General features: G+C 35.6%; 1 protein-coding gene across 2 annotated transcripts in view; it reads right to left on the reverse strand.

Annotated features, from left to right (window-relative positions):
• The window catches only part of INTS6 (integrator complex subunit 6), a 90757-nt gene that overhangs the window by 25057 nt on the left and 39144 nt on the right, over positions 1 to 26556 (reverse strand). For both annotated transcript variants that reach the window (XM_053899841.1, XM_053899843.1), the window contains 3 exons: positions 9391 to 9574; positions 3160 to 3285; positions 1600 to 1754 (listed from right to left, as the gene is read on the reverse strand). In XM_053899841.1, the coding sequence (XP_053755816.1) occupies positions 1600 to 1754; positions 3160 to 3285; positions 9391 to 9574 (465 nt within the window). The remainder of the gene's footprint in view (positions 1 to 1599; positions 1755 to 3159; positions 3286 to 9390; positions 9575 to 26556) is intronic.

Consider the following 26556-nt stretch of genomic DNA (forward strand, 5'->3'; position numbering starts at 1 on the left):
TCAGAAAGTGAAAACTAGAACTACCCTACAATCTAGCAATTGCACTACTAGGTATTTACCCTAAGGACACAAAAATACGGATTCGAAGGGAGACATGCACCCCAGTGCAACATCATTATCAACAACAGCCAAAATATGGAAGCAGCCCAAGTGTCCATCGATAGATGAATGGATAAAGAAGATGTGGTATATAAATACAATGGAATATTATTCAGCCATTTGCAACAACATGAATGGAATTAGAGAATATTATGCTAAGCAAAATAAATCAGAGGGAGACAAAATACCGTATGATTTCACTCATGTGTAACGTAAGAAACAAAACACAGAAGCAAAAGGAAAAAAATAAGAGAGACAAATCAAGAAGCACTCTCAATTACTGATGGTTACAAGGGGAGGTCGGCAGGGGATGGGTCAAATACGTGATGGAGATTAAACAGAGCACTGTGATGAGCACAGGGTGATGTATGGAGGTGCTGACTCACCATATTGCACACCTGAAACTAATATAACACTGTATGTTAACTAGAATTAAAATAAAAATAATGAAGTATAAAGGTTTCAGAAAGGGTTCAGTTTAATTCATGTATGATAACTGCATGAAACATTGTTAAAACTGCTTCATGATCTTTGAAATACAGTTCCTATCTTCTAAGGGTAATAGCAAAGAACTACTGTCATGTTCTCCCACACAGTATCCTATAAACCTTCAGATACCAGAAAAAAATGTTGATCTGAAAAAACAGTGTATTAACAACACCGAACAGATATTAATTTACATAAGGTTATCCTATCACTATAAGAACCATATAGTGAATACTGATAATTCACAATGATCATTCAATAAGCCCCACTGTTTCTAAAAATAATTCATGTAAACAAGACTAGAAAGTCATTTCTACCTTAAACTTCTGAATGAGAACACTGAACATAACCTAAAACCATGAAAGTCTACATGAATTTCTAAGACTACGTCCTAAAAGATTACAAACAAACAACTGGAACTATTTTCTAAACTTTCATTTAAATTCTAAATTGTGTCCTAGAGACAAGCCCTCACATTATATTATATTTAGAGATCAAAGAGAAACTCTTGTTCCATCTATGATTTTGCATCCAGATGCCAATCATAAAAACATAAGCATATTATTAGATTCTAAAGAAAACAGACACCTTTTTTTCCTACTACTTCATAACAATACAGTGTACGAAATCAAGTAACAGCTTACCATAGCACATTGAACATTGTCTAATTCCAATAAATTAGCCACCCCTTTGATAGCCGTTCTTAAAACTAGTATGAAAAGCAGTTAAGCGGCACCTGGGTGGCTCAGTGGGTTAAGCATCTGACTACAGCTCAGGTCATGATCTCACAGTTCAGGAGTTCGAGCCCCACATCTGGTTCTGCGCTGACAGCATGGAGCCTGCTTGGGATTCTCAGTCTCCTTCTCTCTCTGCCTGCCACACCCCTCCCCCTCCCCCCCGCCACGCATGTGTTCTCTCTTTCTCTCTCAAAATGAAAAATCTTTAAAAAAAAAAAAAAAAAAAAGAGCAGTTAAATGGTTACTATTACAAAGTCACAGTCTCTCAGGTACTTACTAGTGTTGGAGAATTCTGATCTGGCCAAAAAGATTCTGGAACAGGCCAATGACCTATAGGAACCCCAGTTTTAGGATTTGGTCTCACATATATGAGTTTATGACAGCTATGCCAGGGCTGTGATCCAAAAGGCCTTGATATATCTGGCTGCCCATCTGTAGCAAAGAAATGAAGACAAAGAAAGCATATGTCAATAAGGAAAAAAGCAAAAAAGTTAAATTATATCCACTGTTACGTTGCTTAATGAAAATGTCTGAGTTTTCTCATTTTTCTTGAATGGTTCTACTATCATGACTACTTAACATTTATATTAAAATTCATGAGAGAGTAAATTCTGCAAATTCCAACTATGAGTTCAACATTTGAAAGGAGGTCCCACAGTATCCTTTGCTTGCCGAGTCAGAATATGTAAAACCTCCTTTATGGTAAATACTTGTTTAATGAATGATAGGTTTTCCCTACCAGATGATAAGGGCAAACACCCAATCTCTTCATCATCATTCTTAGCTTAGTAAATGCTAGGTAAATACTGCTAAATGAATATTTCTTTCAAATCATTTTAACTAAAGCCTATTTAACTAAAAAAAATTTAATATGCAAATCCAGATACAAAGCACCTACCTTTAATCTAAAATTATTCTAGCAAAATAGCAACTGTCTTCAACAGTTCAATAAACATTTACTTGGTGCCTAACTCTAAGCCAAATATTAAAATAATTCAAAAATACATTCCATGTCTAAGAATTCAATTAAAGAAAAAGCTTGTTTATTTAAACCAGAGACAGTGACATAATTTCTATAATCTTATCATCTTCTGCTCCTTCCCTATAATCCTCCTCTGAGAGTACCCATTTTTTTTATCTTTATGACTTTTCTCTTCTCCCAGTTACCCACTGTAGTGGACAACCTCTGCCAGGTGTCATTAGCGACTTTCTAATTCTTGTTCTAAGCAATGCCATACTACATACAGGGTCCCAGATATAAGCTGTCCGTTGGTTCTAGTGTAACCCCTTATGCCCTCTAGCTAATAGAAATAGTTCATGATAACAGAATATTAAAATAAAGTCAGGTGGGGCTTAACTAGAGTTAATAGAGTCCAGCTTAATGGCAAAGGCTAGTTTCTCATTTTTGTAACCACACAAACCGTTTATTTGTTTCTGACCAGTTTGATCCTTACAAAATGCAGCTAAGGAAATAAACACCTAGGATTGAACACTCTTGTGAGTTATGGGACACAGAAGAAGCATATATGCTGGGGAGAAGCAAAGTGGCACACTTTTTCCTAAAAAGGAAATATAAGGTGGCTAATCTGCAAATGGTTAATAAGGTTTTCGACTCCTATAAAAATTTCAGGCTATCAACAATCAATATAAAAAAGTGATGCTACTGAACCACTATCGGTTCACCTTGACTTTCCTGTTTAATTTTCCCTCTTTACCAATAGCCATTTTGTCATCTCAACAATTTGACCTTGTCCATCTTAAAGCCAAATCATGGTAATTTTTCAGTTCTAGTTCAATGATGAAATTTAGAATGTCTATAAGAAAAGTATAATAATACCTTCTACAGGGGAAGGATCTGGTCCTGCTTTTTCAAAGTTTATTACCACCCCACTTTGCACTTTCTGTACCAAGGACTCCAGACATTGATTAAGCATTCTTGGAGAACATACAGAGTATGAACGGCCTGAGATAAAAAGAATAAAGTTAGTTGCAGAAATTTCTACCTTCAGCAAGACAGAACCATAGTGAGGTTTCTGATACTATTAACAAAAGTTCAATGGTAAAGTTTGACTTTATTTCATGATCTTATGGAAAAACGAAGAAAACTAGTTATTTTTAATCCACCAACAATTCCATTTTATGAGAGTATGTAAACTTTTTCTTCTAAATATAGGTATACAGAAAATAGAAATTTGGTCTGAACAAACAACAATGAAAAAAATCACATTATATACTTATATATGTAGTATATATGCATATTATATAAAATATAACTTAAAATGCATTTATAAAATTATCTCCCAACTGTTACCAATTTATCTTTCATACACATACACAACATCTAATAACTAACCTTCAAAATCTTACTCCTGCTCAACAAAAATATTATCACTAAGATAAATGCTAAGCACATGGCAGATAATCAATAATTATTTAATTGGTCTGATGGAAATTATTGCATATTTTAAACATTTGCACTTTAACAAATAGATGGTAGCATGGGCTTTTCTGAATTTCATCTGGTTTGCATAGTTGGGAATTGACCTATCTTAAATGAATTTCCCTTTTGTGTATTTTAACCTATAAGATTTTTAGTACAAAGCATTTAAAATGCTAGTGGTTAAGACAAAATACTAGTGAAAAGATCTCTTAAACAGGGATTTTCAATAAATATATCTAGAGCTGTGTTGTCCCATACTGTAATCATCAGCCATATATGGCTACTGAGAACTTGAAATATAACAAGTCCAAATTTAGATGTATACTAACCATAAAACACCTGATTTTGTAAAGTTAATAGGAAAAATGTAAACTATTTCAATAATTTTTAAATATCATTTTCATGTTGAAATATTTTTATTTATTGACTTAAAAGATATTAAAATTAATTTCACCTTTCAAGTGACCACTATAATATTTATGATTACATATGTAACTTGTATCATATTTCTCTCATAGGTGTTGATCCAAACCAATGCTGAAAACCTTCAAACATCTTACAATGTTATCTGCAATAAGCTCACTATGAAAACAGTCCTACTCTTTTTTCTGATTCCATCAATTATTTCCAAATACAGTTATATGATTATATTTGACCTATCAAATTACTCATATCAGTTTATACTTAACATGTGATTTGCGAAAGGCTACTCAGAAAAGAAAACATTAGGCAGTAGTAGGATTCAAATCCTCAGAGTCAGCTCTACTTAGAAAAACAAGTATCATATAACAAACAACTTACCTGTATGCGATAATAATAGTCGTAATCATAAAAATACCTACCAATTACTGAGTGTCTACATGCCTGGCACTATTCTACTTACTTTATCATATTAACTTATTTAATCCTAACCACAACTGTATGGGTTACTTTCTTCATTTTATAAGTGAGAAAACTAAAGCACAGAGAGGTTAATTTATCCAAATTAATAACAGCAGTACAGCCAAGAGTCAAACCCTTACAGGTTATTAGAAACTTTAATCTGGGTATACTCTTTTCCCTGGAAATCATGATGTTAATTTGAAATTAGTATTTTGACACTTTATTTATTTTTGAGACAGGGAGAGACAGAGCATGAACAGGGGAGGATCAGAGAGAGGGAGACACAGAATCTGAAACAGGCTCCAGGCTCTGAGCTGGCAGCACAGAGCCCGACGTGGGGCTCGAACTCACGGACCGTGAGATCATGACCTGAGCCGAAGTCGGCCGCTTAACCGACTGAGCCACCCAGGCGCCCCTGAAATTAGTATTTTAAAAAGAATGCCTAAATGGAACCACACTTATTTGAAAGAATTGGCAGATTAAAATATTTTTGAGTCAAACATATATAAAGCAATATATAGAAAGGCTGATCATCTTAATACACAAAGTATTTAGAAGATTATATAAAGGCTGAATATCTTATTTCATTAAATTTAAGCATATTCCTAAGAAGTCATAAAAAAAAAAAACAAAAGTTTCTAAAGTGTAATTGTAGCAATTCTCTCTGCTCTTCTAACCTGTGTCATCATCGGTTGATGATTAGAAAAATATGAGTAAATGAGTTATAATCTTAGTATAAAAGAGAATTACAAAGATACTTTATTAAAATTAAAGATAAAGCTAATAAACTTAAGTTTCCTGGCAAGTAATAAAGATCCATTAATTCCTTTGAAAGTTAAAGAGGAAATAGGAAATTTTGGCATCTTTACAAAGTAAGCCTATATCCTATGTAATATTTCTTTTATTCTCTAGATCAAAACTCATCTCTTGTACTGTACGACCCTTTGTATTGAAGCAATAAGTTTCTAGGATCACTGCTTATGTTTGTGAGACAAGCACACACCTCACAGTCAAGAAGCTGGCTCACTTATTGTTGTGTAGAGTCCACAAAAACATCAAACTAAATAGAGTCTAAAGGCAAAAGTGAAAAAAAATATTCTCCCACAGAAGCCTACTATACCAGCATTTTAGTCAAATGGAAAAGAGATAAAAAGAATATTTCCAGTAAGTTGAGCAACAGTCCTTGTAGAGGCTAAGAAAGTTAAACTGATTTACTCTACAATCTTACACAATTTTTGCAAAATGCTTCTACCATCATCTCCATTGAGCATTTTTTGACTTGATAGCCCTGTACCTCCTCCAAACCTGCTTCTCCCTGGTGTGCCATCTCAGTCCATGTCATAGCCATTTACCTCCAATATTCAGGTCATCCTTCATTCTTTCTTCCCTCACTGCCCTCATCCTTAGTTCCCCTTTGCATCAGACCACCTCTCACCACCCACAAACCCGGCACTTTACACCAAAGTACTGTCATCTCTTAACCAGCCTCTCTGTTTCTATTCTTGCCACTTTACGCTATATTCTCATCCAACAGCTGAAGTGATCTTTCAGATAAAGAAATCAGATGTCACCTCCTATATAAAAAGCCCCCGGTGCTTCTCGTCATATTTGGAAATAAACAATATTTATTATAGCCTAAAAGGTTATTCAATATTTGTCCTTTGCCTACTGCCCTAAACCCACCTGTTTACTCTCTACTTCACATCAGCCTTCCTGCCGCTCACCAAAATACAGAGTGTGTTCCTTCCCTTACTACATCTCTCTGTATGGTTTACTCCATTATTCAGATCTTTGCTCGAATGTTAAGTAGACTTACTGTGAGGGATCATTTTACGATATATAAAATATCAAATCATTATGCTATATACCTGAAACTAATACGCTGTAGGTCAGTTCTACCTCAATAAAGATTCAGTGAACATGCTGTAGCAATAAGTTTAGAGAGATTAATATTTTTAAGACACAACTAAGATTGATTTAATCCCTATTAAAACAAGCGGCTTTACCTTTAAGGTTAGAGATATACAAATGTAATTTATAAAATAAATGTTGTTGGGGCACCTGGGTGGCTCAGTTGGTTGGGCAACTGACTTCAGCTCAGGTCATGATCTCACAGGTCGTGAGTTCGAGCCCCGCATCGGGCTCTGTGCTGACAGCTCGGAGCCTGGAGCCTGCTTCGGATTCTGTGTCTCCCCCTCTCTCTGCCCCTCCCCTGCTCATGCTCCGTGTCTCTCTGTCTCTCAATAATAAATAAACGTTAAAAAAAAAAAAAATCTCTTAAAAAAATAAATAAATGTTTTATTTCTTTAAACAAGTATAATAATCTCCAAGGATAACTAATATATTAAATTGATTCAAACTAGGAGGGGTAAGCCTATCTTTTAGGTTTATGGCTTAAAAAAAAAAAAGTCACCTCCTCAAAAGACCTTCTAAGAACACTCATTTTCTGCCTCAAGTTATTCTCTACACCCTTACCCTACATTTTCTTCATAGTAAGTAGCACTCTCCAATAGTGTTTATTCATTTTACGATTTTATCTCTCACACAGTCCAAAAAAGTAACCTTTGCTTATTATTGTTCCTGCTGTATTTCCAGCACCAAGAACAGTTATATAGAGTGGATACTCATTCATTAGCTGATAATAAAAGAAAATTGCTTACAATGACAATTATATAATTTTTTTAAAGTACACATAGAAAACATAACAAAATACTAATGATTTTGGCAACACAGGCACATTTCTTTCCAACTTTTCCTTAGTAAACAAGAATTATTCTATGAAGGCAAAATAAATGAACATACACTACTCTTACCATTAAGTTTAAAAATGCACAGGAATTGTTAGTAGTGATTATATATCTGGATAGTGCAATACTAGTGGGTTTAACTTTTCTGTTCTTTCTACTTTTCTAGTGCTTTATCCTCAAAACTTTCGTTAGTAAAACTTTCGTTTTAAAATAATAAAAAAGGAGTACATATTATTCAGATCTATGAAAAGGTGAGTGGCATTTGAGCAGCTTCTCATTATTGCTATAGCAAGAGCATGAAAAGAGGCAAATAAACCACTACATCAGGAGACATTCAGGATATGTATTTGGGGAAGCTTTTCCTGACCAAGGTTTCTGGGTCACTGAAAGATATTACCAAGGGTGACTTCATCTGGAGATGTTCCTTTCAAAGAATAAGCAGAATAGCTTTAGTACATTACTGCCAAAGGCAAGGATATTAACCACTACATGATCTCTCAGGTTCACTGCAGACCCTCTCTGCTTATACCACTCACTTCATTTCACACTCTGAATATTCTTGATTCTAGAAGACCAAAGTTACAGTACATATAGTCCCATAACTTTATCCTAATTCTGAGTAAATAATATATAGTAAAAAATTTTCCAATGCAAAAGTGTTAATTACAGCTTTAAGGACTTCAATCTGTTAATTAAAAACTAGAACTAAAAAAAAAAATTATATTATCTATCTACCTATCTATGTATAGATATAGATATAGATATAGATATAGATATAGATATAGATAGATAGATAGATAGGTGTATCAGGATTTTAGCAAGTAAGTCAGTTCAAGGCTAAAAACTAAACTTTTCTGAATACAAATGTGAATCTACCCATAGAACAATTGGGACTGTCGCTGAAAAATATTATTCATGCACAAGGAATTGTTAGCAGTGAATTTTCACATTTCGATAGACAGGTTTTCCCTTTAAGATGTATGTATATAACTTTTTTTTTAATATAAATTAAACTGAAAGAATTATAAGAGTTCACCAGAAAGTACTTCTATAAATAAGAACATTTAATAATGTGAAAACAACTTCCTAATTATCTACTTTACATATCTGTGTAGGTACGGTACCTGTTTTGTCTGTGAATTTTGCAGATTTCCAAATTCCCCACAGAATTGCAGAAAGGTACCTAAAATGTTAATTAAATCTCATATTTTCCTTTAAACTGATACAGCTGGCTATGACTGTGTCTGGAGACTAATAACGTCACAGGCCTCTGACACAGGTGAAATAGTGGTATGCCAGACCTGGACATTTTAGTATCAAATTCCTTAGGTGAGAACTAAAATGCTCCATGAAAGCAAGAATACCGTTGCCTGTCATACTCACTACTGAAGTCTGAAAGCATAAGATAGTGTTTCATACACAGTAGACACTCAATACCTATCGGTATGAATTTAACCCACCTGCTGACCAATTCCACATTACAGAAGTTCTGAGTCTGTTACATATTTTCTTTCAAGAGTATCATTACTGTTCACTTAACACAGGGACCAGATGGGTAAGACCTCGCTACCTGGTCCTCTAACCTGCTATCCAGCTTTCTCTTTGCCTCTTGGGAAAACAGCACTTAACCAGGCATTGATCATTATATGGTTGATGAGATGATTCTCAAAATTCTCTGCATTTTTCACAGAAAATAATTCTGCCACATTTGTAAATACTGGTAATCTTTATAGAGAAGAAAAAAGTTTAACAACTTCAAATACCAGCACTTTCTATATGGGTAGAGAAAAAGACCATTCATTTCAGATCCAATAGTTTTAAACCCCATTCAAATCAGATCGCAGACATTCATCAATGGATTTTTAAAACCATGTAGGTCTACTAATTCCTACCATTAGCGTGTTGGAACAACAACATGGAGGTTTTGAAATGTGCATTTTAAAACATTCAGACAAACTCTGCCTTAACTCACTGGATTACTGCCAGGAGAAAAACTTACCGCCTGTCACTTCACACATTGGTGTGATCGCAGAGTCATCTAAAGGCACACCTGTCAACTGTTCTGATTCTACTGACATGGTGCCAGGCAACCGCAACACTAGTGCAAAGAGTCTCTGATCCCAACGAAAAGGTTCCTTGGTCAATTCACTTCCAGGCAAAGGAGAATTAAGAGGTAAATGAAGCTGAAAATAAGGGGGGAAAAAGGTAAGATTTCCACATGATGTTTTTCTCAAAAGGCCACATTAATTACATGTATATTAAAACTATGTATCATGAGTCTCCTATCACTCAAAAAACAAGCTCAAGAACAAAAGCTTATACAGATACAGCTAAAATAAGCACATGAGACATAGTTACTTCATTCTCCTAAGTTTTTACTCTAAAGACCTCGGTTGAAAACAATCTGTTACTGTAAATGCTTTTCCAGATTTCCATTCAACTGACCACCAAGTGCTGGACTGCTTCCAAATAAATCATTTCATTTAATCATTAAAACAAGCCTATCACAAATACCTTATTATTCCTGTTTTCTAGATAAAAACAATGTCTTGCAGAGAGTAAGTGATTTGGCCATCTGGGTCCAAATCACTGCTTTTTCTGTTACACCACAGCAGCCTCAAACATCTCCAGTTAATAATTTTAATTATGCTCTATTTGTGACAAAACACACATTCCCCAAAGCACCTGCATAAAAGTGAATTTTGTCACTTTAATTACATGTTAAATGTATTAAAGATAATGATTCTTCCCACATCTGAGTAAAGGTATAGAGGGTTTTTATTTCTCCATGTGTTTTTTAATAGATGTGTTTTCCCAACCCCATCAGACCTGCTAAAATAGAATCTAGGATTCTTCAGAATCTTCAAAAGCTTTGAAGTAATTCTAATGGGCACCTCTGCACCAAAAGAGTAATAGAGTACCAAGAGAATCCACACATTAATCTTAGAGTAACTAAGTGGGGACAACCAGACAGAACATGTATCAAGAAGTGACCCAAGAGCAAGTGTGTAACACTGAAAGGAAAGAAAAGGGGAAAGGGAAAACTAGGCTGAACCTAATCAAGCCTTTCATTCTAAATACCAGTTTACAGGGACTACTGGGGAGAGGGGATCAAGTTAATACCACCCCAAGAAGCAAGAAGTCAAAGCCAGCAAGTGGGACAACCTACAGGGCAGAGGAGGACCTGATTTCTCCAATAAATCAATGGCCTGAAAACACAAAGTGTGGGGAGTGGGGAGAGCTGGTGGAATATTATAGAATAAAATGAAGCAATCAAAAGCAAAGATTTTCGAGACAATTGGGGAAATTTGGAATAATATTACTGGAATTATTAATTTTTTAAGTGTGAAAATGACGTGGTGCTTAGGGAAAAAAAAATATTACTTATACAATTTATAGAAAAATAAAGCCTGGGATCAGCATACTCAGGATTTATTTAGAGTTTTCTCTAATATACAGAAAACACTTAATTTTTTAATTTTTTCTTAATGTTTTATTTTTGACAGAGAGACAGTACCAGCAGGGGAGGGGCAGAGAGAGAGGGAGACACAAAATCCAAAGAAGGCTCCGGGCTCTGACCCATCAGCACAGAACCTGAGCGGGACTCAAACTCCCAAACCACGAGATCATGACCTGAGCCAAAGTTGGATGTTTAACCGACTGAGCCACCCAGGGGCCCCCAGAAAACACTTTAAATCAACACCTCTAAATTAACTGCCAAAGTTTATACTGCTTTGGTCATACAGCGAACTTAACTGTATTGTTTACAGCCTTTCTATTTCTTAACAAAGAAGATTTCTAATCTTGATAAATTAGGAATTTAAGTCATTCTACACTGACTTAAGACTCAAGTTTCTTCATGAGTTACATTAAACCATTAAAAAAAAAAAAATCAGATTCTATTCTAGGAAGAGAATTCCTAGTGAAGCCCTGCTAAACTGGCACCTCTCTCCGAAAGGTTCATGCCAAGAGAATATGCTGCAGGATCAAAATCAGCCAAGGTTTTGTGACCATGGCCAGGAGTCATGAGCTTTTCCTCTGGCACTGATCCTACTTAAAGCAGAAGTCAGTGGCAGTAAGGAAGGAATGTTGAAGAAATCTGGGCCAGGATGTTCTGTGATGAAGGTTCCCTAACCTCAAAAGCTCCGTGACTCTCGGAAAACAGTTCAGGAACTCCAAGCCCTTGCTAATATTACCACACTGCCAAGAAGACAAAGAGGAAAAGCCTATTTCTATCAGCTCCTTTACTCCAGACCAGTTACCTCTGTACCTGGGAAGCACAACGATTTCGTGCTTGGTCATTTTCTCTCTAAGATCACAAAAACATCAAAGCACAAGTGGCACTGGAGGAAGAGGGTTTTGAACTGTTAACAGAATTACTCTGGATGTCATGAATACATGGAATTGTCTCAAGAATCCAGTGGATAACAGCACTGCACAGACCTCATATATAAGCAGCAGACAGCACACTGACAGACCACAAACTATACACACATACACACGAAACTCATCAGGTAATAATCTCTCTCCCTCTCTTCCTCCCCCTCCTCCCTCTCTCTCTCTCTCTCTCTCTCTCTCACACACACACACACACACACACACATCAGATAATGATAAGCATCTACAAGGGAGACAATACACAACGAAATAACTGGCCTTTGTAGAATGCCAGATCTGGAATTTATTTCAAATACATAAATCAAACAACTAAGAATGGTCACAACCATATTTTATACATAGTTATATTAATTTTATAAACTTGTCAAATTTTTATTCATTTTTCTATTTATCATTTCCCCTTCCCCATATCACAACTACCCTTTCTCATCAACAAAGAAGAGGGATAAAAAAGCCCCTATAGCTGAAATGTGCTAGTAAAACTGGAAGGAGCGATGGCAGGCAAACAGGGACAGGACAAAGGGCCTGAAGGAAAAATATTCTTAGGAAGGTTGAATTACTCCAAAGCTAAAGTCTACAGCTGAAATTCTAGCAATGTGTTAAAATCACAAATGGAGGTCTCTCTCAATATATGGACTTTGAGAATCAAGGCAAATTGCACATAAATCAAGAAAAATGTTAAAATTAACCATAAAAAATGTACAAAATTATGAATAGGTTATTTCCCAACAGTGAAAAATGGGGGTGGGGGGGGAACCCTGAGAAAATCCATATGGCCACATAATACAAATTACAATACTGAGGAGATACCATTTCACACCCATCGTATTAGCAAAATTTTAAAGGTTGACAAAAGTGATGACAAGTATATATAGCAATGGGAACTTTCCATCACTCCTACATACAATCATTTTGGAAAATAATTTGATAATATCTGGTAAGCTAAAGTCGAGCTTACACTAGGACCCACTAATGCCACTTCTAGGTATATGTCTTAGAGAAACTCTCATGTATTTTTACAAGAAGCCATGTAAAAGAATACTGTCTACAACATTATTTGAAACAGGAAAACAGGAAACAACCTAGAAGTCCAGTAAAGGAATCAATAAACAAACTGTGGTCTGTTTATAAACCAGAGTTGAAATGAATAAATGAGACCTCTAAGATCCAATATGAATAGATCTTAAAACAATATTTTTTAATATAAAATACATACAATTCATGCATGCATACATAAAATAACATTAATCATGTATGGACAGCTTGATATATTTTCACAAGTTGAATGTCCTTGTGTAATTAGCATTTATATCAAGAAACAGAACCTTACAATTTATGCCCCCTCCAGTCATTATCCCTCTCCAATTGATCAGTTTTTCTTGATTTTGAACTTTATATAAATGGAATTATAGAATATGGTCTCTCTGGTTTATAGCTCCTTCCATTCAATATTATGGGGGTGAGATTCATACTGCTGCGCAGAAGTGTAGATCATTCATTCCCACTGCCATATAGTGTGTGAGTCCGAGAGAGAGACAGAAGGAAAGAGGGATAGAGAGAGAATATGTACTGGAATTTATCTACTTTTTTGTTGATAAGCATTTAGGTTGTTTCTAAACAGTACAACTATGAAATTAAAGCATGTATTTATGAAAAACATTAAGTATGCATTTCTGTTGGTATATACCTAGGAGCAAAGGTGCTCTTTTGTGAAGTGCCTGTTAATGTCTTCTGTCTACTTTCTAAAAATTGAGTTACCTGTCTTTTTTTTATTGATTTGAAAAATTATTAATATATTCTGAATGAGTCCCTTGTTAGATATACATATTGTAAAGACCTTCTCCCACTTTGTGACCTCTTTTACTATTCTAGTGGTAGCTTTTTATAAATTTATTGTAAGATCTTATTTTTATCAAGTTATATCTTAATATCTTATTTTTCTTCCATAGTTAGCACTTGTTGTGCCCTCAAAGATCATGAAAATGTTCTTCTATTTCCTAAAAGCTTTATTATTTTACCACTTACACTGAAACCTGAAATACACCTGGAATTGAGTTTGTTATATAAGGTAGAAATGAAGGTGGATTTTTTTTTTCTCCAATGGATATCCAAATGACATGCTATTGAAAAGAACATCTTTTCTCTGCTGTTCCAAAATACCATCTTGTTCTTACATGGGGTGACACTACAAGTGTGAGTCTATTTGTGAATCAAAACAGTATCAGATGAAAAGAAAGCAAGATGCAAAATGGCATACATAGAAAAGCATATGTACGCACTGTTAAACAAGTACTTCACCTTTTTTACATATGTTTAACATGTGCATGTAGCAAAAGAAATAAAAATGAACTAAAAAGCAACAGACAAAATTCTTGATGGGGTGGGGATGAGGAAGAGGGAAGAAAGTTAACACTGAGTACAATGTTCTTTCATTCACTAAATTTTTAAAATTTTTTTAAGATTTTATTTTGAGAGAGAACACATCATTATTGAATCATAATCAATAATAATTATTGAAACCATAATCTACATTTTTAAAAATCAAGTGTTGACATTATCAACAATAGCCAAACTATGGAAAGAGCCCAAATGTCATCGAGTGATATATATCTATACAATGGAATATTAGCCATCAAAAAGAATGAAATCTTGCCATTTGCAATGACGTGGATGGAGCTAGAGTGTATGATGGTAAACAATATTAATCAGTCAGAAAAAGTCAAACACCATATGATTTCACTCATATGTGGAGTTTAAGAAACAAAACAGATGAACATATAAGAGGGGTGAGAGAGAGAGAAACAAACCATAAGAAGCGCACAATGATAGAAAACAAACTGAGGGTTGATCGAGGGGGTGGCTGGGGGATGGGTGAGATAAGTATTAAGGAAGGCACTTGTAATGAGCACTGGGTGTTGTAAGTGATGAATCACTGAATTCTCCTGAAACCAATATTGCACTGTTTGCTAACTAACTAGAATTTAAATTAAAAACTGAATAAGTAAATAAGTCCCATTATCACAGAATAGGAAAAAATAAAAATCAAGTGTTGAAATATCCATATTAAAAAAAAACTAATTTATTAAATGGAAAAAAAACTTTAATTATGAAAATAAGTACTTTTAGAAAACAATTTTGAACCATCCATTTAAAAATCTAGTGATTTTAAGCCACTAATCAGTATATCTTATAAACAATTTCTATTGTTTTTATAAAGCGTCCTATGCTTTTCCCCTAGTTACTCTTTTATCCAATGGAGAGAGACAGCAATATATTCTCTCCCTTTTGCTGTTCTCTCCCAATTCTCAAATACATGAGAGTAACAATAAAAATACACAATAATTAATAGCTAGCATATTGAGCACTTACTATGTGCCAAACACCATTCTATGGGCTTTTCATATAATATTTATAACAAAACAACACGGTAGGTACTATTACTATCCCTGCTGTAGAGGTAAGTTGTAATATAAAATTCCATGTCAAGAGAAATCGGCTTGGAGAATACATACTCAAATAATCCCTGCTGTAAAATCAAGTTGAGAGCATCTAAGGACTGCAAGTTTTAAGAATTGGATAAATCATGCTCAATTTAACAATACAATAATTTTTCCATAATCATGATATTGGTCTTTATTAGGGTCTTCATAAAATTATACTTGGCAAATTTCAGTCTGATGGACTAACAAAGAAAATTATTGTTTACACTAACAAAGTTTTATTTTTACTTGTATACAATTGAGGTTTTCTATATTATTTTAAATGACTCATTTCACTGATACCACCATTACAGACATTTTTGTAATTATCTTGGTAGCTGACAGAAAAGAAAACAGAACTCCAACTTAAATTTAGGAAGACTGCTCTATTTTCCCTCTTTCCTTTGGAGATCTATCTTCCTGCCTTGCCTGCCTTTTCACCTCTGAATCTTTCCTGAACTTCGTATTTAAAAAGAACAAAATTTATTTCTCCATAGATATAAAAAGTCAAGGGCAGGGGCACCTGGGTGGCTCAGTCGGCTAGGCATCCAATTCTTGACTTCAGCTCAGGTCATGATCTCACAGTTCATGAGTTCAAGTCCCATGTCGGGCTCTGTGCTGACTGTGAGGAGCCTGCTTGAGGTTCCCTCTCTCTCCACCCCTTCGCCTCAAATAAATAAACTCACCAAAAAAAAAAGTTAAAAAAATAAAAGTAAAAGGCAGATTAGGTAGGTGATAGTTCATTAGTCCTGCTCAAACTTTGTTATAAAAGTACAATTTCTCCTTTATTCAATTGTTTTGTGTTTGATCACAGTTCAGACCCTAATTATTTGTGACTGTGCTAAGAATGGACTAAAGCTTAACTTCGCACTGAGCACCTACGAAAGCATGGCACTGTGTCAAGATTTAATAAGAACTATACCAAAGCTAAATAATATTTGAGACATTTTAGCTGGCTCACCTTAAGAAAAACTACTATAAAACCTCAGATAACCAGAATTCTTACACATTACTACTTGTTCTTTAAACGTGCAGAATGTAAAAAATAAAAGTTAACAAACAGTAAAAGAAGATAAAAAATTTCTTTTTAAAACATCTTTAATTCAGGAATCAAGCAGATCTTCCCGGCACGCAGCCTAACTGGCTCCTGGGTGATGACCACACCAGAGCCGACGACGAGAGCCAAGACTGACGAATCTGTACCAACACTTAGGTGGTTTCCCCTTGCACTTACTTGGATATTCTGCCGCCTGGTCCTATTACTGAAGTAATTCAAATAATATGTCCTTTAATAATACTTCCCACCTTATGTTTTAATAACCTATTTACCAATCTCACTAGTTTGAGAGAGGGCAGGGTCAGGGATCTTATTCTTTTCTGTGTCCCCCACCCCCCCATCATAGTACTTGTCCAATGAAATCAATGAGGTCCTACAGCCTAAGGAAAAGCACAAGAATAAGGGGGGCAGAGTGAGGGCAGCAATGAGAACCCGAGCACCTCCGAGTCCTGCCAATAGGAAGACCTGTACTCCCCCCACCGCAACGCACTTATGGATGGAGATGAAGACACACAACACAGACTCTATGGTAATGTTTGTGGTGGGTCACAGAGCCAAGGAGTCTCACCTCCAAGGCTAGAAAGATGATTCTCTTGCCATGTATGTACTTAATCTCTATGACCCTTGTATGTGCTCACACAGAAAGGACACAGAAAGCTGCAAAACCTGTGTGGCACCTACAGCAGGGGATGGAGAAACAACCATTCCATATGTTGAAGACATAAGAAGTACTCCACCTAACTTAGTGTACAATACTCATAATGAGAATTTACATATGGACATACTTCACTGAGGCCTACACAGAATATAACCACCAAATTCTTGCCTTATTCAGAAATACAAAGACCGTGACCATGTATCATTTCTTGCAAAATTTTTTGATCTCACACTCCAAGAGTAAAGTACAAGGGAGAGAAACTGAAGACTTTAAGAAAGCCTTTAAGAATGAGTAAGGTTTTAATATGGGGGAGACAGGAACAACATTCAGGGAAAGTGAGCACGTGGGGGAAGAAACCAGAAGCATTCAGGAAATTAGAGCTGATTTTGGGTCAAGTTTAGAGGAAATATAAAGGAATGAAAAGAACGTTTTCTTCAACTGCTAGTCATTCCCTAGTCTCTTCAGTCCACTAAAACAATCCTCACACTAAGTCACCCATGATCTTTTTCTTTTTTTTTTTTTTTGGTCATTGTGGTAAATGACAAGTGTGGAAAGCGTGCCAGTCCTAAGTCTTAACAGGCCTCACAGTTTCGCTATCACCCTCTCGGGAGCCAGCCACCACATGAAGAAGCTTGAACTAGACCACTGACTAATGAGACATCACGTGGAGATAGAAGCCACAGGGACAAGCAGCAAAGTGCCCAGGCAACAGTGAGAACCAAGGCCCCAGACTTAGGAAAACACCATCTTCAATGTTCCAGCCCCAGTTACGCACCCAGCTGAATGAAGTCAACCCACAGAATCTTGAGAATAATAAACTGTTGTTTCAAGCCTCTAAAATGTATGATGATTTGTTACACAGAAATAGATAATGGTGCCATTAAATCTAGTGGAGAGTTTTCACATTTAGCTTCCCCCCACCAGCATTCAAAAAACTATTTACAACTCTTTAGAAAGACACTCTTCCTTTCCCTTTCACGCTAGAATATTCTCCTGGTTTTCCTCCTCTGGCTGTTCTTCCATCTTCCTCCCTCACCCACAACCAGACCAAACCTCCAATACCATTAAATGCAACAGATCCTCAAGGCTTAGTTTTAAGCCTTGGCCAATTTATACTCTAAACCCTCAACCCACCTACCCACAGCTTCGTTTACTATCTATACTCTGATAATATTAAACATTTTCAGATGCCCAGCCTAGATCTTTCTTCTGAGCACCAAATATTCTTCTGTCTACTTAACCACCTTCCCCTTGAATGGGTCAAAGGTACCTTAAACTCAACATGTTCAAAACTGAACTCGTGATTTTCCTCCACCCAAAATGATACTCTTTCAACATTTCCTAGATCAATGAATGGTACCATAATCTCTCCAATATTGCAAGGAGTCAATTGCCTCTTCCTTACATCTTCAAATGTACTATGTGTAAGCAAATTTGGTTGATTTAACCTTCTAACTACCTCTGAAAATGACTGCTTCTTTCTATCTCTTCCACCATCACCAAGTTCCTTGGCCAAGCTATTGGCAGAACTGATGCAACAAAGCCTAAATGGTCTTCCAACATCCATTTGTCTTCCTCTCCTCCACCGAGTACCTCCAAATAAAACCCTTGGATGGCCTCCTATTGCCTTTATACTGTAATAACATTACTTGCCATTGCTTCAAAGCCCCTTATGTGGTCAAGCCCAAGCTTCTTTTCCATTTTATACAATGATCCCTTTTCTTTAACGCTCTAAGTCACATTAGTCTTTTCTAGCCTTGTTCTCAAAACATATTCCCTTTGGGAAAAGAGTCTTTGTACAGTCCCCCCACCTGATATGATCACCTTTCCCACTTTTTGTGTAGTAAATCTTACTCACCTCTTCAGATCTTAACTTTCCATGACCTCCTTGACTAGAACTAGTGTGCCCTTATTGTAAGCTCTTATGGCACATTTTTCTCTTTTTTGCAGGATATATTCTTGCAATTTTACTTTTATCTGTGCGATATTTTTATTAATGTTTGTCTTCTCAACTAGACCAATGGGGGGTCAGGGGGGAGGGCAGAGCTCCTGCTTGTTTTTTACTCATCATGTGATCCTCAGAACCTAGCACAGTGTCTGGTTCATAGAAGAAACTCAATAAATATGGCTGAATGAATAAATGATGTATGGATAAGTAAGGCGACTGGCTAAACTGTGAAGGGTCCTAATCTAGTAGACGATAGAAAGCAATAAAACATTTTGAACAATAGAATAATGCACTCAAGTGGTGTGCTTTAGAATAATTACTGCCATGGTATGACAGATTGAAAAAAATAAAAAATTAGGAATCTAATGTAATAGTTTAAGAAAAGCACCAGGGTGACTGATGGCAAAAGGAATAGGAACGAGAGGAAGAAACAAGTTAATGAAAGAAAAAAAAAGCAAGAGACTGATATAAAAAACAATTATAGATGAAAAAATATACAATATGTTATGTCCTAAGGCCATGACACTTTCTCTACCTCTGCTATTAAAGTGATGATTTAACATGCTCAAAATGACCAGAGTACTTAATATATAAAGCATAATTTTGTCAAACTACAAAACTAAATTTCAAATACACACACAACCAGAAAAGAATATTTTTCTTAAAAGATGTACAATAACATAAAACTACTCAAAATTGTTAAATACTTTCTCAAATTATAAAGAATTCAACATTAAAACTATAATCAATTATAAAGTATTAGGTCAGAAGTTTAATTTAAAAGCATGTTGGTAAAGAAACTTTAAAAAATAGTAAAAGCTTTCTGAATCATTATGAGGGTCATTATAGCTGAGAACACCTAATACTTCAAGTATGAAAACTTTTCAAAAAACTTTCTACACTAAGTTATGTATATCCTTATCTTCTGGAAACAGACCCCCTAAAAATAATAAACTTTTCAAGAAGCAGAAAAAATTAAAGACATCTTGTTCATACCAAATACTGCCCCAAGTCACACAGGAAGTTAACAGCCTGACAATTCATCACTTGCTAAACTCTGTACCAGATTTTCAATTAAATCTCCTGCTTAAATCATCTCATTCAGTCCTCCAACACACCTATTACTTATAACTTATGATTCTAAGGCCTATCATCAATTTAACGTATTTCTTTGGTTCCGCAAAAGTTAACATTAAATGTGTATAAAAATTTCCCCCAACAGCACACAATTATCTATACAGCTCCATGACCCCTTCTTCTTCCAATACCACTAAATTTGAGTTTCAGGATCATACAGTTTGAGTCTGTGTCTTCTCCATACTGGGTCTAGAGGTTCTTCTGAATCCCTTTTGGCTTTTAGAAATTAAGCAGAACATCAGTAATTTTTTATAGCCTGTTTAGCACCTTCAGTTTAACCTTTAGTTTAACCTTTAGTCGAAGAGTATAATTCAAAGACTACCAGTGTTTCATCTGCATTTCCATTTGATTATTATCTCCATTTCAATTATAAGTTACAAGATGATACAATGCCTCTCTTTAAAAAGTTGACTTTGGCCAAATGTTTGATTTCTCAGTAACAGTTCTTCATAATCAGGGAAAGTTTTACTTTCAGAAGTCTGCAATTCTAACTGCCTTTCTTTGCCTCACCTATTTACTGCATGCCTATTCCATGTATCATGTTTTTTCTCACTTCAGTGTTAATTCACCATACGGCAATAAGTTCTCTAAAAATTTTTAAGCAAGAATTAGGAAGCCAAATTTCTGTTAAACTTCTGTGAAACTTCTCATTAAAAATACATAACAATCAGATGTAATATATGAACTGTGTTTGGATTCTGATTCAAATAACTGTCAACATTTGTGAGACTGGGATATAGACTAGATATTAGACTCTATTATTGGTTGGACCCCTTATAATTTTTGGTAAGCTATAAATTAATTAAAAGTAATTTAACTTAATTATTTAAAACTTAAAATTAAATTTAAGGGCCCCTGGGTGGCTCAGTGGGTAGAGCCATGTGACTCTTGATCTTAGGGCCAGGAGTAAGCCCCACATTGGGCTAGAGTTTACTTAAAAAAAAAAAAAAAAAGATTAAATTTAAATTTAACAAAATGTCAAAATATACTTAAGTTTCATTTGGAGTAAGGAACACTGCTGATGTATACAGACAGATACATTTTGCTGTCCTTAGATGTTAAAGGAGACATACAGAAGTTTTTATGAATGAAATGATAGTGTTTGGACTTTGCTTTAAAATATTCCCACCAAAAATGTGTATGGGGGGCGGGTAGGAGCAGAACAGATAAAAACAAGACCAACAAAATGTGTGTAACAATTGAAGCTGGGTAAGGGTTCTTCATGTTTATTATTTTATTTTCCTTATTTGTATATATGTTTGAAAGCTCCACAGTAAAAGTTTTTAAAAAACTGGACTTATGTGAATAAACACAATTAAAAATGCAAGTAATTGGAGCACCTGGGTGGCTCAGTCAGTTAAGCATTTGACTTCAGCTCAGGACATGATATCTCACGGTTTGTGAGTTTGAGCCCCACATCGGGCTCTCTGCAGTCAGTGCGAACCTGCTTTGGATCCTCTGTCTGCCTCTCTCTCTCTGCCCCTCCTCTGCGTACTCTCTCTCTCTCAAAAATAAATAAACATTTAAAAATTTAATTTTTTAATGCAAATTAAGACTTTGTGAAAAGAAAATGAGAATGGGAAGGAAATCTTACCTTCCTTTAGTAGCCCTTCTGTAATATAGCCAAATGTTCATGTTAAACTGAAACATTTTAACTCTTTTAAGTAGAATATAAAAAATTCACCTAGGTGCTGACAGCTCAGAGCCTGGAGCCTGCTTCAGATTCTGTACCTTCTTCTCTCTCTGCCCCTCCCCCACTCATACTGTCTCTCTCAAAAATAAACATTAAATTTTTTTTTTTAATTCCACGTGACATGAGGTGCTAGCAAAGCAAATAAGCAAACAGTTCAGCCTGAATGAGACCTAAATGACCCACACCTATGCCTAAAACATGCACTGACGTAGGCATGACCAGATACGAGTCCATCACTTGTTACCTCCCTGCTGAAAAAGCCAACACATTTCTCCTGATTTCAGAGAAGCTGAAGAGGGTAGGGAATGGGTAGACAATGTTTCTTAGAATCAAAGAAATAAGGAATTATCATTTGGAGGTGGGAGGAGGGTAAGGAAACCTTGATACAAAGAGATGGATACATGTGTCCAAGTTACTGCAGGTTTAGGAAAATACAAGATTTAAACCCACAATCTCCCATTTTGCTATATCTTTGTTATTTATTGGATTCCCATCTAATGTTTACACTGTGCCATATACTGTCACCTTACTAAAATCTGTTTTTCTGACTTTATAGCAAATAATTCAGAATGCTGCTTTCTGGATTCCTGTGTTTGCTTACTTACATCACAACTTCTGTGTATCAGCTTTCTAATCTTTACAATATATAACAAGGTTACACTCAGACACATATATACATACACATAAACAATGTTGGTTTACAGCAAAAATTAATAACTCATGGGGCCCCTGGGTGGCTCAGTCAAAATTAATAACTCACGGGGCCCCTGGGTGGCTCAGTCTTGGGCGTCTTCGGCTCAGCTCATGATCTCATGGTTTGTGAGTTCCAGCCCCACATCAGGGCTGACAGCTCAGAGCCTGGAGCCTGCTTCGGGTTCTGTGTCTCATTCTCTCTCTGCCCCTCCCCAACTTGTGCTCTGTCTGTCTCTCAAAAATAAATAAATGTAAAAAAAAAAAAAATTTTTTTTTAGGGGCACCTGGGTGGCTCAGTCGGTTAAGCGTTCAACTTCGGCTCAGGTCATGATCTCATGGCTCGTGAGTTCAAGCCCCGCGTCGGGCTCTGTGCTGGCAGCTCAGAGCTTGTAGCCTGCTTCAGATTCTGTGTCCCTCTCTGTCTGCCCCTCTTCCAACTTGTGTTCTGTCCCTCTCTCTCTCTCTCAAAAATAAACATTAAAAAATTTTAAAAATATATTTTTTTTAATAACTCACTATAAAATTTAAAGTCATATGATGATCTGAACATATGCATTAAAAACAGACAAAATTCAATACCCATTCATGATTAAAAAATAATAATAACTCAGCAAACTGGGAACAAAAGAGAACTTCCACAATCTGATAAAAGGAACATACAAAAAACCTACAGTTAACATCACACTTACATGGTAAAAGGTTTCACTCCCCACCCCATCTCCCAAGATAAGGAACAAGGCAAAGATGTCCATCCTCACTGCTTCTACCAGTACATTTAGGCAAGAAAAGGAAATAAAAAGCAATCAGATATGGAAAAAGTAGAAGTAAAACTGTCCATATTCACAAACAACATGATTCTGTATGCTAAAAAATCTAGAAAAAGCTACTACATGGTATGTGAATTTAGGAAAGTCAGAGATTACAAGGTCAAAATACAAAAATCAACTGCATTTCTACGTGCTAGCAACAATCAGAAATTGAAAGCAGAAAGACCAATTAACAATAGCATCAAAATATATAAAAATTACATATATGTAAACTACATATATGAAAAGTACAAACACTGCCGAGAAAAATCAGCCTTAAAAATTCTGAGAGATATACCATCTCCATGGATTGGAATAACTAATAATGTGAGGTGTCGACTTTTTCCAAAGTAACTTTACAGATTCAATGTAATTCCAATCAAAACTACAGCAGGTGGGGCAGCTGGCTGGCTCAGTCAGAAGTCAAGCATGGGACTCTTGATTTGGGGGTCATTAAGTTAAAGCCTTCCGTTGGGCATACAGCTTACTTGAAAAACAGCTGTGGTAGGCTTTCTTGTAAAAATTATCAAGCTACTTCTAAAATGATATGGAAATTCAAAACACCTAGAATAGACAGAACAATTTTGGGGGAAAAAAAAAAGCTGGAGACTTTAACTGACCTGTAGACTTATAAAACCAACAGACTGGACAGTGTTGTACTGGCAAGACACAGACACAAAAATCAAAATAGAATAGAAAGCTCAGAAACAGACACAAGTGGCCAACTGATTTTCAACAAAGATGCCACAACAATGCAATGGGGAAAGGATTATCCTTTTAACGAATGGCACTGACACAATTAGCTAATGATGTGTCAAAAAATGAAATCTCAATACTTTCCTCCCATGAGACATAAAAATTCTAAATGAATCATGACTCTGAAAGTAAGAGCTTACACCATAAAACTCCTTGAAGAAAATATAGGGAAAAATCTTAGTAACACTGGGCTAGACAAAAATTTCTGTAACAGGATACAGAAAGCACAAACTATAAAAGAAAAAATTAATTTAAAACATTTGCTCTTCAAAAGACACTGTAAAAGGCAAGACATAGATTAATAAGAAATATTTGAAAACATGTATCCAATAAAGGACATGTATCGAGAATATGTAAAAGATTCTTAAAATTCAGTACTAACAACACAATCCAATAAAAAATGGGCAAAGGTTATGAACACTCACTTCACCAAAGAAGACATACAGATGACATATAAATATACGAAAGGATGTTCAACACCATCAGTCCTGAGGCAATGCAAACTAAAACGAAAATGAAATTCCACTACACACCCGCTGTGTTGCCTAAAATTTAAAAGACTGAAAAAATTCAAGCGTTGGAAGGATGTAGAGCAACTAGAACTCCCGTATATTCCTGGCAGGAACGCAAAACTGGTACAGCCACCCCAGTGAACAGTTTGGCAGTTTCTTATAAAGCTCCATATACACTTAGCATATCACCCACCAGCTATACTCCTATGTATATGCCTAAGAGAAATGAAAACTTATGTCCACAGAAGGACCTACACGCCAAGTACGCAGTGACTTTATTCATAACGATCAAAATAAATGGGAAAACCTAAATGTTCTATCTAGTGACTGAATGAGCAAACTGCAGTATAGCTAGACACTGGACTATTACCCAACAATAAAAAGGAACAAACCACTGACACATGAAGCTGTGTGGATGCATCAACAGCATTATGCTAAGTGAAAGAAAGCAAGACCCAACAGACTATATGTACTCATGAGTCCACTTACGTGACATTCTAGAAAAGGTAAAACTAGACAGATAGACGGAGACAGACAGATAGACAGTCAGATACAGTGACAGAAAGCAGATCAGTTGTTTCCAGGAAATGACGACAGAAATTAACTGCAAAGGGGCATGGCGCAACAAAATGTTTTTGGAGTTATAAGACATATTTTACATCATAACTGTGTTGTTGACACAATGTTTATTTACTTCTGTCAAAACTCATGTTTTATACTTGAAAGTACTATACTTATACTGCATATAAATTATGGCTAAACAAAAAGGACAATAAAAACAACAACAAAGTAAACATAAACCAATACAAACAGAGTACCATATCCAGTGGCACAAAAAAAAAAAAAAAGGGCAAGTGGCAAAAATCTGCAGAGAATTGAAAGTTCCTGATTTCAAAGAAACTGGATCAATTAGTAGTCGTTCCCAAGCTATGGCAGAGCTAAGAATAAGGCAACACTTATGAAGTAACTGCAGAAAAATAATATACATATGTAATCAAATGCTAAATTTTGCGGTATTTATAAGTGCTGTAAAAATCATTCATGGTATGAATATCAACTGAGTAGCTACTCTATGCCAGGCACTGGGGTTACTGTGGTAAACAAAAGGAACACACATTACCTGTAACTAGAGATTATGCTAAAGGCTATGAGGAAAAAGGGCTTTTGTTTTTTTAAAGGTCAAAACAAAATCTTAGGCTCCAGTCTTAACTAATGGAGATCACACCCACTGGTTAGTCTCTTGTCTTGATAAGTTTCTAAATATTTCTATATCCCCCTAAGACCCTGTCTTTCCTGACAGCATCAGCGTCGCCTTCCCTGTCTTCTCTGGCCTCTACGAGAATTAGAAGCTCTCCTTTTTGTACTGTAATAGAAAATAATAAAAACAGTAAAATTTCTTAAGCTCTTATTATCTCATTTAATTATTACAACAACCATGAGATATAGTTATTATTGTCCCCGTTTTAAAAGCTGAGGAAACTAAAGCTTCAAACAAGAGAGAATTAGGTTACATCTTTAATGTAGGATTCCAGGTCTGGAGCAAAAATGCACAAGATAAACCTAGAACAAACTGTCATACTAGAAAGTAGTTTCCAAAGCTTTTAAAATAAAATTAATTTCTTTAACATACATCTTATTTCAGAAACTGCTAACTGCTTAAGATCTAATCTCTCTTCCTTCTAATCAAAACCCCCAAATTTTAGCTAGACACATAGCCACCCAAGCAGAGATTACATGCTTTGTTCTGCCTCACTAAGTATGGTCAAGTTCTGGTTGATGGACTTTGCTTGGAGCTGCTACATACAAGTTTTACGTCACGCTCACATTAGGTGGCTGCCTGCCCTCCATATTCTTTACTCCTTCCCACAGGGTGAAGTTCATTTGTAGCACTGAACTAGGTAGAGTACATTGTTAAACCAGTTACCAACTACACATAAAAGCAAAGGCAAAACAAAAAAGTAGAAGGAACTTAGGACTTAGACACAGTTTGGAGCAAAACCACCCTACCTCCCACACCACTAACCACTT

The sequence above is a fragment of the Panthera pardus genome, unplaced genomic scaffold (assembly GCF_024362965.1).
Source record: "Panthera pardus isolate Hobbes unplaced genomic scaffold, ASM2436296v1 HiC_scaffold_1, whole genome shotgun sequence".
Taxonomy (NCBI): Eukaryota; Metazoa; Chordata; class Mammalia; order Carnivora; family Felidae; genus Panthera; species Panthera pardus.